This window comes from Gadus morhua, chromosome 8 (genome assembly GCF_902167405.1).
Source record: "Gadus morhua chromosome 8, gadMor3.0, whole genome shotgun sequence".
In the NCBI taxonomy this organism is placed as follows: domain Eukaryota; kingdom Metazoa; phylum Chordata; class Actinopteri; order Gadiformes; family Gadidae; genus Gadus; species Gadus morhua.
Window position 1 is genome coordinate 2,550,255 of NC_044055.1, and position 12,875 is coordinate 2,563,129.

The 12,875-nt window shown below is 48.3% G+C and overlaps 1 protein-coding gene across 1 annotated transcript in view; it reads right to left on the reverse strand.

The window, feature by feature from the left end:
• The window catches only part of LOC115548863 (zinc finger FYVE domain-containing protein 9-like), a 32,667-nt gene extending 22,375 nt beyond the window's left edge, over nt 1-10,292 (reverse strand). Inside the window, 4 exon segments of the mRNA XM_030363743.1 lie at nt 1-907; nt 3,145-3,258; nt 4,004-4,147; nt 9,658-10,292. Coding sequence (XP_030219603.1) covers nt 1-907; nt 3,145-3,214 — 977 coding nt within the window. The 5' untranslated portion in view covers nt 3,215-3,258; nt 4,004-4,147; nt 9,658-10,292.
• Between the last annotated feature and the right edge of the window lie 2,583 nt (nt 10,293-12,875).

Genomic DNA, 12,875 nt, shown 5'->3' on the forward strand with positions numbered 1-12,875 from the left:
GGGGGGGGGGGCACGCCCTCGGCGCCCTCCTGCTTGCTCTCCTCGATCTCCTTCTCCTCCGTCACAGAGTCCTCCTTGGAGGGGACGGGGCTCGGAGTGAGGCCCCTCCTCTCCTCTTCCTCCTCCTCCTCCTCCTCGTAGCGCCCGCCCCGCCCGTTCCCCTCCGGCCCCACGCCGTTGCCGAGGCCCGGTGGGACGGAGAGGCGGTCGCCGTGACGACGGCTCATCATCATCTCCGCCTCCTGCACTGGATGATCAGAGCCCCCATCCAGGGCAACCTCCTCCTCCTCCTCCTCCTCCTCCTCCTCCTCCTCACCCCCGCCCCGGGTCACAACCGCTCCTCCGTTCTGGAGGCCGCCGCCCTCTGGTCCTTCCGGAGCGTTCCTCGCGGCGTTCCCCCTGGGATCCCGCCGCTCGGACGACTCCGAAGCCGCCGGCGGCGTCGGGCGCGGCTCCGGCTCGTCCTCGAAGGTGAAGCGGGTGTAGTCGAGGTGGGACCCTCCCCCGGTCCGAGGGGCGCGGCCGTCGAGCTCAGCGCCGGCGGCCTCCCCCTCGCCGTGGCCGTTCCCCGCGGCGGGGGCGGCCCGGTCGGGGGAGCATGGCGGCTCCTCGGCGCCCACCAGCTTCCCGATGTTGGGCTGGGGGAGGGGGGGGCTGTGGACGTCCGGGGGCCGCGCCTCGCCCCAGGGCGGAGCCCCGGCGGAGAGGAGGAGCTTGGGCTCGCCGCCGCCGCCCCCTCGGGAGCAGGTGGGGGTGGTGTCGGGGGGCGGAGCCTTGAAGGGCAGGGGGCTCTCCTGGGGGCTCAGGTCGGCGTGGGCCAGCGCCGGGTTCAGGGAGAGCAGGTGGGCCGGCGGCGCCAGGATCTGGGTCCACTTGGAGTCCGAGAGACTGGGGGAGTCCGTCTCATCTGGGGAGGGGGGGGAGTAGTGAGGGACACGGGTTAGACACATGAACGCAAAACCTGAAACAACTAGACAACTGGGTACTGGGTACCAGGTACCTGGTACCGGGTACCGGGTACCGGGTACTTGGTACTTGGTTCTGCCGGCGATTCGAATTCAGGGTCTGGAGAGGAGCAATACATTTCTTTCTGCTTCCGATACGTTTTTGCGGGAGCCAATCACCAAGCTGGCTTTTCCCCCTGGCGCGCTATTGGCTGGTTTAACCCAATGATGACAGGGATGCGACGGCAAGCAGCCAATTGCGTACAGAGTCATTCGAACGAGGCGCCGCTGATCACGCCTCTTGTGCTGAAGAAAAGGACGGCAGCCTCCCCAGACCGACGTGCGATCGGCAACCACGCCTTTAACCGAGTCTGGGTAAAATGATACCGATGGATCCAGAAGCTAGCGGAGGTTTATTCATGGGTGAATAACAATGCTCTGGCAATATCTTTCATCTTCCTCTACCGATCGGCTGCACAAGGGAAAACAGAATATTTGAAATGCGAGGATGACCAAGCAGGAAGCGGTATTCATGGTTCATGTTGCTCAGCCACCACCGAGAAAAAATGTTGAATAAGGCCAGCACTAGGAAATTCAACTTTAACAACAGACTTTGTAGAACAGAAAGGAGCATATTCTCAGTCGTCTCAGTCAATAGTGAAAATAAACATCGTTTGATAGGAGAGGTGCTTGTCCCCTGAGTATGATGGACCCCCCAGGACGGCTGGAGCATGGCAAGAACCAGGCGGTAAATGGAGAAAAGAGGTGGGCATGGGCCGGGAAATTGAGCATCAGGATGGGCTAAGAGATCCTCAGAAAGTGGGGCAATCTGCTACAACCCCCCCCCCCCCGGGGAGCTCCAGTCATCAGTCAACCTGACACATGAATAGTGTGGAATGCAGGCGGAAATTCCAGTAATGTTCACTTCCATTTCCCTCTCGCTCACACACACACACACACACACACTCCTACACAGACTAATCGAGGGGACATGACCACTGTTTCAAAGTATCAACAGCACTCAACGAAAGACACGACACAGACGCACACACACGCACACACACACATGCACCTCCCTCCCTTCATTGGAATTCATGCTGCGCAGTTACCAGTTTGGAATGTGCTACATGGATGCAGACACACACACACCAGTAAACGCACACACACACACACACACACACACACTCTCTCTTCAATCACAACACTTACAGCCTCTTTGCTAGCCCTGTGATCACATTAGATTCAACAACAAACACAGCAGACGCGTGTGTAGCCCAGAGAGCCAAGCCGCGTTGTAGCACCACGTAAGAAGAACCACCGCAGACTAACTCAATGTTGACTTTATAATCATTTCCATAAATAAGCCCTCCGGAACCCTTCCAAAAGGGTGCCATGATAATATCTCCCTCTGCGGTGAGCAATAGCCTAGATGTGGGGGGGGAAATAAATAGAAAAAACTAGACAAAAAGAAGGCACTTTACAGTCTCGGCTGCGAGCTAATTGCGTAGTCTGCCGCCGGGGCCCATGGGAAACGCTCCAATCTAATTAATCCAAGTCCCAAGGGCCCCACCCTCATTTGCCACCTGCACGTATTTCAAGACAAACGCGTTGGGCGGAAAAAAAGGCAGACACCAGCGAACCCGCCCCGCCCGTACACACGCACACACACACACATCGTCGCTCCCCGCCTCCACTTGTGACGTGGCGGAAAAAAAAGAAAAGAAAGACGACATCTGAACGCTAATCCCTCCTCCTCCTCCTGTGAGTGGAGCCCATCCTCCGGGGTAGGTTGGCGTTGATGCACACATCGGGCGAAATAATCTGTCCAGGCTGTTGTCTCTGCAGCATCTTCTTGAGACGTTCCCCTCCGAAGGAACACAGCTTTACATAGTGGTCGTTTTTTTAAAAAACCTCAGTGGTGACTGCTGCCGTTTCAGCCCGTTTAACAGAGAAGTGTTCCAGATTTGCTTCTGCTTCCCCAGCGACTCCCGTTGACCACGCGTGTTGATGTTAAACAACGCATACTAATACCTCACCTTCCCTAGTCTGGCAAGCATCCCTGTTCGACTGCAGTAGGATCCAAATGTAATAGGAATACTCAAAACATCCGAGAGTCATCAGAGAGAAGGACCGGACACACAGGCCAGACACACAGTGACACCGATATCGTGTGCCAGGGACGACTCTGCGGCGAGCTCACCTTCGTTCTGCTCAAACTCATCCAGCACCTTGTCCAGGTTGAAGCCCTCGGCCTGGAAGTAATTCTCCATGTGTCAGGGGGCTCCACGCTGCTGCCACCGCCGCTGGGCTGAACCTGGGGGACAGAACCACCACGGTGGGGGTTCAACATCAACAGCCTCATGGCACTGGTCACAGAGTGGAACGTGCGGAGCGTGTCGATACAGGGTTCAACGACATTATTCAGAAGGCCCTGAGACAATTCTAACTGGCCCTCACCCAAAATTTGAATTATTAGCGTTTTAACATAGAAACCAAAGCAAAGAGACCTACTTGATATTTTTAATCGTTTATTTGAACAGAAACCAAAACCCTTAAACACAGCAAACTCCCCTGCTGAGAGCCATCTCCGTACAACTCTATCTGGGTGAATGCTGCAACCCGCGGATCCTCAATGCCTACAGAGATGATATAATGCATTTCATTCCCCATAAATATTATAGCACGCTCTCCCTTCTCTCCGACAACATTAGAAGACTTTTGATCACTGGCTTGTTTGGGAACGTTTTATTGTCCCAGCGTGACTTCCCTAGCCTGAAGCCATCGGGCCTCACCTTTAAGGTCCTTCACCCCTTTAATCACAGCTCAAACAGCCCCCTAACCCTAACCCTAGCCCACCCAAAGAGCAAGGAAAACCCTCCTTCCGTATTAAGGAAGAACCCTTGAGAAGGAACACAGAGGGAGTCGTCCCTGCTTCCAGGGATGGCCAGCAGTGCCATGATGGACGGACATGATGGTAGAATGATGTCTGTCCGCACATAAATCAATAACCAATAACAAATACAGACACATTTCTAGCACTTCCTGTTGGTGGGGCTCACCTGCGCTGAGGTCCTCCAGAGCAATCGCAGGTGGTGGAGCTGTTGCTTTCAGCAGGCTGTTTACGGGTCTCTCTCTCTCTCTCTCTCCCTCTCCCTGCTTCCGCGTTCACTTCATCCAGTCTGGCAGGCGCCAAGCGCCCACACCTGCGATAACGAGGGGAAACATCGCTGTAAAACAGAGCTCAACAACACTGTGCGACTAGACCCCTCCGGCATTGGATTTACTAGTGTTACGAGTAACGAGAAGGTGGCTCTACCGGTCACGCCGTGTTCGGCTGAGCGTAAACCCCCTAAACCACGAGCTTAGGATGTGCCTTCGTATGGTAACATGCACGACTTTTTTGGGGAATTTCTGCCTGTCTCGATACATCAGTGTGTAACTCGGTAGCTGTTATGACCGCATTCATGACAGTGGTATCATTGGTTATGTTACTCCTTGTTCTTTATGACGTGGGGCGATGGTCTAGTAAATACATGATTTAAACCTTTTGAATCATTAATATTAGCATTAAATATAAGCCCCCCTGTGGCTGCCGATATTGGCCCAATGATTTCCTTGCTCAAACATCTCGACAAAACCGAGGACCAAAGCATCGACAACTTCCAGCAGCTGTACAGTTGAAACAAACCTGGGATTCGTATCGCGTCTGACACCTTAAAGCCTTTCTCCATCCACCCTTCCCAGCATCAAATTAGGATTGTGATGCAAAGGATCACAGATGGAGAGATAGAAAATACAGATCTGCTCCGTACTGATTGTGTGTGTGCGTGTGTGGGTAGGCGTGTGTGTGTGTGTGTAATATGAGTGTGCAAGTGTGAGGCATGGTTAGGTCGGGGTGAGCGTTGGCCCAGCTACAGAAAGCCATCAGCCTCGTCTTCAGAGTTCATCTCATAAGGTCCCTCAGGGACCTGGGACAGGAGGCAGGGGGACGGGCCCCTCCAGAGATCCAACCCTGTGCAGTATGTGTACGACCGGGCGGAAAAGGAGCCGACTCAACACATTTTCTGCTGAGCTTAAAGATGGGGAGCTCTGGAGCGCACGGTCAGCACAACACGGGGAAGACACAGTGTGAACTGTGCTTACGGTGCCACGGTGAAAACCGATTGGTTAAAACAAAACTGCAGGTAAACATACGATTACTAATCCCAGACCTAGATGCGCAAGGTCAGTCACCAATATTGAAATATTTGTTTAGTAGTGTCCTCTAGGCCGGGACAGCGACTCTGAAATATATGCCTCTCTGCAGCAGATGTTGATAAATGACAATGTATTGGATTTCTCTCCTATCGATCAATTGATCAAACGACCCCTGTGCTTCTGCCCTACGCTCTGAGCGACAGGAAGTGACCTCCTCAGAGCTCAGCGCGAATGAAGTCCAAGTAGGAATGGCCTTGTATTTGGTTTGTTTATCCGCGCCAAACCGGCTGACTATGACGTCACCGAGAGCAAACACCAAAATAAACAGTCGGAACGTACGCCGTGGGTTTGTCTAGTCCACCTCAGACAACCACAATCCGGCTGGGATCTAATCCAGCATTTCAATTCAGGCGAGGGGAAACCTGACATGACGGTGAGGCAGAGAAAGAGCCTGGTATTACAGCGCACGGACCGCACGGGCCAGGGTATAGAAAGACATGCAGACGACCCACGCCCTTCAGAGTGACTAAAGACAACCGCTGGGGAACTTGGCAGATGCTCGTGTTGTCATCGAAACACACGCCCAAAAACACAACTCCCCTTCACCTCGACGGACCTGCAGAGCCTCAACAATTCCTCAACGTCCAGACGAAAGGCTCCACGAAACCACGTGAATCATCTTGTACACATGGAAAGCTACACCACAATGGGGTGGAGTGCACCCGGGTCTAAACACTGGCTCCACGGTGTACTAGCGCATAGGTTTCTATTGGTGGCGGATTGCAGTACTTGCACACACAGGCTGTTCCTTATGACCAAAGCTGCAATGTCCATACAGCTGTGGTTACTTCCCAAGTCATAAGACGCAGTACAATTGCACTGTCAAAATAATTCGCCATTGGATATTTTATCCAGATTATGCAGATCTGACACACACACACACACACTGACAGATGCCCGTCCCTGATTAAGATTTAATCACTCTGTAGGATGGCTGAATAATGCATCTTTAGTCAAAGTAAGGGAAGAGGTTGTATTTTTAGACATGCAAACATGGAGAGAGGCTCTACTCCAGAAGACGTGCGTGTTCACCGAATCCAGAACGGCAGAGATTCTGTGTGTGTGTGTGTGTGTGTGTGTGTGTGTGTGTGTGTAAAAATAACTTTACTTCATTTAAAATACATTCACAGTAGCTGGGGTTTACTTTTGGAGAAAACATTGAGATGATTTTGTATTTTGGACCAAAGCATAAATTGAGGGCACTGCTGATCTGAGAGGTCAGGACGTTCCTGACTTTGCATTTGTAAACGTATACACAGCATTTACAAAATCCTGTCTGGTGGACTGGTAAATTGCTTTAGGGCGTTCCCTTCCACCTCGGTAACTAATTACATTATCAGGTGTGGTTGCATAATAAAATCCACCCCCTGCGTATGAAGCAAGCCCAGAATGCACCTATCTACCAATTAAAAAAAAAACAATCGCCTACGCTCTGAAAAACGAAACACATAAAACGCCTGCCTAAATCGGTTTGGTACAGAACTGGGGGTTAATCCTTCATGGGAAAGAAAGAAGGCGTTTCTCCTGTTATAAAACTGGATAACAGTAGCACTTCTGGAGAAAGGCAGCCCTTCTATTGAAGCAAATAAATGATCCATCCATGCAGATGTATACAATCCATACATCGACCTTTGCTTGACAGACGTGCACACGTGTGTAGTAGCGTGCACTAGCTTGTCCCACACCATGCTAACGACGGGCCCAAACATTGGGCTCCGGGGATGACAAATACGCCTGACTGGACAAACTGGAATGTCAATGCCATTACATTAAACGGGCGAAGAGTATAGAACGACCATTCAGGTCCAGCCAGGGTTCACTAGGTCCTCTGTTTTCTTTTTTTAACAGGGCCCTGTATCCGGTTATTGTTGTCGTCAGGCGCTGTCCAGCAAGTTTCGTTGCAGACCGCAAGAAGTGGACACAGCAAACGACTTCCTCTTACTTCCTCTGTTGGCCGACTACACTGCCTTAGCCCATAGGATCGGCGTGACAGACGCATGACGCCGCATTATGTAATCCTCCACGCCATGACTGGGGAATGCTTCGGGGAGTATGACTGGGAGTTGTCTTCCGTTCTCCAGCAAGAGGCTACACTATGACACACACACACGTGTGTGTGTGTGTGTGTGTGTGTGTGTGTGTGTGTGTGTGTGTGTGTGTGTGTGTGTGTGTGTGTGTGTGTGTGTGTGTGTGTGTGTGTGTGTGTCAGAGAGAGGGAGCAAGAAGTTATTTATAGCTTGCTTTTGGTGTAATACTTGTTTTATACTTAAATACTTTTTGGCAATGTGTGTAATTTGCAAATGCAGGGCATTCAAAAATAAAATAGAGACAACATTGAGGGAAGTATAAATCAAAACAAAGAAGTCTGAATGAGACAGAGTTAAAGCCACAAGTGAGGCTCTTACCACGTAATAGCAGGTCGTTCTTGCTCTAGAAATTTCTAAAAACGTATCCCATCTCTCCTGACAAGAAAGGGGGTTGAATCCGCCGAGATTTGAAGCTTAGGAAACGGTAAAGACAGAAGTGGTCTTCCTGTCAGAAGTGCCTTTTAAGGCCTGCCCTTCTAAAGCGACTGCCAAGCCTGATTATGAGATACGAGGATGTTTTGATCTCCATTAAAACACCAGAAGAAAAAACAACACGAAAATGTCTCGAGACCGCCTGCCATGGCTCCTTCAGAGGAAGCAAGCTTAATACGTTATGAAAGCCTTGAGTAACCTACATCTTTACAAGTCTGGGGCACTACCCGCGGTAGTAGAAAGGCTATAAATAGTCACAGATAATAACAATACATGACAGGAAAAATAATCGAAGGGAAAACTATAAAGAAAACTTGAATGGGTCGGCCATTACAGTTTACTAATTTACAGTGGCGTGGTAGGCTTTGATTTTATCAGCGCATTACAGAAAGTAGTGGAGCTCTCAACAAGTCCTGACATTACTTTATAACCCCAGGTGACCAACAGCACATATTTTACTGCTTATCAGGTGAACCTCATCTGTTAATTTTCACTTGTATTTACTATTGTAAATAGTCAAATTAATTAAAATACGTGTTGCATTCTGTTAACCTGGGAACACAAGAGTGACTTAAAAAAAGAATAGTGGCGTGATAAAAAATAACATTGGTAACTAAACTTAACAATGTAAACATGGGTTTGTATCTCATTATAGAAAAGCAGTTCCAATACTTAACTGAAGGAAACGACCAAAGATATCACACAAAAGATGTGACTACAAGTAGCTTGATTCTTCAACCCAGATGTTGCTAGAATAGTTCTGTCATCTTCAATTACTTCAGATTAGTAAAGCTGACCAAACTCCCTGATGGGCAACTGCCACTCATCAGTTAGCTCGCTGTTAAAAAGGCTGATTGTATTACTTAAGTAAGTAGGCTACTGGTAAAATAGGGAATTATATTTGAGACGACATTATTGCGACGTTAATTGGCTGGTTTTTTTTCTGTGTCAAACCTGTAGTCCTTTTTTATCAACTTGATTTAACTTTAAAAAATCTGTGTGTCAACATGAATGGTATGGTTTATAGCCACAGAACAATAAAACCAATGCAAACACGCCAGCACAAACTGAGCACAAAACTATCCCTCAAAATAAACAGTCGGCATGGATTCTGTATAATAACGGTTGTTGACAATATAGAGGCCCATTGAAAATCCAATACAGTCAGTGTTAAAACCAACAAATGAAAACGCGTCATATTATTTCAAATGTCAGTATCAAAATAATAAACATGGTCCATTAATGTGTCAGGGCTTTACTTGGACTTTAGTTTAGTTAGTGATGTTCATGTTGTGCGAACTGAGAGCATCAACACCACTCGCCAATAAGTGAACCCAACAGTTTAACCCCAAGTTGTGGGATAACTCTTGTTAAAAGAGGGTAGCAATGCGGCCAGGCAGGTACAAACAGAGAGCGGGAACCCTTACAAACTATCACTTCGTCCGGGCAACGTGCACTACAATACAATGCGTCTGTTAGCCACAGTGTTTCTCCGGTGGGTCGTGCGCCGAGTAGCGGCAGCTCTTGACTGCATTAACGGGTACACACCGCGCCATACACCCGCTGGGGCTTTGTGGCTTACAGCCATGCTATTTACTGGTCGGCGGTGTAAACTTGACCAAACTGCCCACTGTGCATAATTATCCCGCTAGAACAATAATTATGATGGCTATAAATGCTACTACCATTACATGCAGTTTCCCAGAGCTCGTAAGCACGTTAACGTTATATGATCCCGGTAACATGTTGTCGATCTGTTGTTACGTTAAACACCGTCCTCTGGAAGTGCCCCACCGATCCAGGAACACACGTCCTTACGGGATTAGCACGAATAAAATATGTATTTCAGAGAAGCAAGTAGGCTTCAGGCGTTGTAATAGTAGTGAAACGTGTAGTCTAGCCCCAGAAATATCCCGATAAACAGATGCAGTACTTACTGGAGGAATCCTCATCTTTACGCACAGTGCCTCGGAAACCCTTCGCCACTATCCGTCATACCTAATCGCATTTGAAGGCTATTTCTGACTATCCTCCCGTAATTCACTACTGCCCAGACTCCCGACAGAGCAAGTCGAAAAGTACAGCCTCTAGTCTACTGTAGTTGCGCGACAGGACTCAAGGATCCCTCCTCCTCCTCCCCCCCAATGTGGAAAAAGGGTTAGGCTAGGCTGCTCGCTTCGAGCTGCAGCACCAGACATCTTGGCTCAAGCCCGGGCTGAACGCTGAGCTCTGCGCGCCGCAGAAGCAGCAGCACGGCGCGGCTCCTCCCTTGACGACACGGCGGTGGAGCCAAAATGGCAATCGTAACCTTAGAAGCCGCTGCGAACTGTAACGAGTGATCTACTGCCCCTGGATCCACACACTACTACTAGAGAATGCAGCAAAGGAGCACGCATGAAACGTCATCGATGGCAATTAATTCAAAACGGGATTCAACGCTGTTACGTAAGGGTGCAGGCCTGCGCTGATCTCGGGAACCCAGAAGTTGTATTGGATCTGATTTGTGAGACTGGATACGATTAGGGCTGTTTATGGAAAATCCTCGTATTATTGTGAGGAGTAGAGTGGACCAGGATTTATACAATGACATGGCCGCAGTGGGATGTGGACGGGCTGGGAACAGCCTGGTTCCGAATCCGAACCCAGTGACAGTCCAAGCACATGAAGCCTACATCGTTTGATATCTGCCTTTCTAGCGCCATCTCCGGGTGAATCGGCGCAGCTGTCGTTGCATTTTCCATAAAAGCATGAAATATCTGGCCTGGACATTATTTGAATCGATGCATATAGGCCTACGATATATTCTATATGTATGCAGTGCATTGAGATAACACCTACATAATTATTGATACATTGTTAACTTTTAATTAAGTACACTTCTTACTTACTTAGCCCATGTATGTCGGCCTTTCTGAAGTTTCTTATACGACTTGAAGCTTTGATAATCATTATTAATTATTATAATCTTTGTGAAACGCAGTCTGTAATGGCCAAGGTGGAATTTTCCGTGCGTGTCCACGCGCTTGCATAATTCAGAAACTTCCAGTTGTGCGCAAGGTTTAGGAACACGGTGTTGTTGCCCATGGAAACATAACATGACATTCTCAATAAAAATGTGAATGCTAAATGATTACATTATAGGATGGACAATATTTGGTTAATATTTATATTTGAGAAATGTCTTTTTTTTATTGAAACGTTCCTATTCGCTCAAGTGTCCCTGGCGATGTCGTCACCGGTGGTGTCACGGGGACACACCGAAACATATCACGTGAACAGGGAAGCTTGGGATTCGAAGCTCTGAAACTTTGGAAATTGAAGGCACAGTGACATCTCGTGGATCACTTACAGCATTGCAGTCGTTTCCACTCCTGTGGACGAAGCGGTCATGAGTCATGAAAGGAACAACCATGGATTGATGGATGGATGGATGTGATAATAAAAGCTGCATGTGCTCATTGCTCAGACCACCGATATGCATGTGTCCTATATAATTATTTTAATATGCCACAAAAATACATAAATAAACCTTTTGTTGATCGGTTGACTCACTAAAAATATGAAACACAGATGGCTCAACCTGGACGAGCCTAAGCTGATCTTCCTTCCAGGAAAGGCATCTCCCATCCACGACGTCTCCATCGATAGCGAACTCTGTGGTGTCTGTGGTTCAGACGGTGAGGAACACGGGTGTGGCCCTGGATGACCTGCTGTCCTTGACTGCCAACATCTACCTGTCACTACCTGCTACGGCAGATACATGCACCCCTTCAGGGGAATACGTCAATCCCTCATCCAGAAGGCCACGTAGCTTTCGGTCCAGGCTCTTGTCATCTCGAGTCTAGACTACTGCAATTCATGAAATTGAACTTACTTATTTGATGAATTTGTAATGTGCTTGAATGATTCTTGCAATTGCTGGGATTCATCTTCATTGTTGAATGCACTCATTGTTCGTTTCTATTATTTAAAAGCATCAGCTAAATCCATCTCATCTATTGTCATATATTTGCTCTTATGACCTGCTACTCGTGAAGATCCCTACAAAACCGTCACTGTAAATACTCTCCTCCACTAGACTTTTCGGAGTGGGTGCCATGGTGGTAGCCAATCACAGGACAGCATTCGGTGACATTTAGTGGCCCCCCAGGATAGACAGAGTGAGTGGTGCTGCAGACTGCTGCTCGGCTGAACACGACGATGGCGACTCATGTCAAACCACTTTTTGCATACCGCAGGGTTTACTTTCACTTTACTGGGTCTAGTTTTGCATTCTCTTAATGTGCACGACCATACGAGGTATTCTACTGCTGCATAGATTTCTGCCCCACAATATATACATATTTTCTATGTTACACAATGCTTGCTTGCATCCTGTGTATTTTCTATATTTAGCCTTCATGATTTCTGCCTGTTCTTCTAGCTGTGACTCATGTCCCCTCAGGAGATAACAAGTTTCTTTATTGTCTTTTGGGTGAAGATGGAAGAGCAGATTAATTAGGAGGGACTAATGGGACACAGCGTGGCAACAGCCCCGAGCCCTGAGCGTATCAACCGATAGGCCCCAGGGGTATTGGTGCTATCTGGATGAGATCTTCGGTCTCTGGGATCGACCTGAATCAGAGTTCCTCAAATTCGTTGGCGTCCTTAACTTTCATTAAAAACCCACCTGTTTCGGACTGCCTACTCTCTCTAACCTCCATGCTTCCTGCCATTCTGCCCTATGTATTTTAACTTATTATGTTGTCCTTTCCATGTCTATTTTATCACGTTTTTTGTATATTTCATGTGTGTTTTATTGTGTGTGATGTACAGTGTCCTTGAGTGACCTGAAAGGCGCTTTTATAAATAAAATGCATTATTATTATTATTATCACCCGCATATATTAAATGAGCACTTCCTCTTCATCGAGTGGTTCAACTGGAGCCAGTGGTCTTCTTCACCGATGGCTTAAACGTTCATGGCTTAAATCACTTGCCATGAACGTCTTTCTGTCAGAGTCATCAATACAGACACTTTGTATTGATGATTGCTCAAACCTAAATTATTTCCAGCTATCCATTTTAACTAGTGTGTGTATGTGTCCCTCCCATCAGATATCCATTTCATCTCCATACATCTCCCGATCTCCCTACTAGGACTTCTGACCTATAC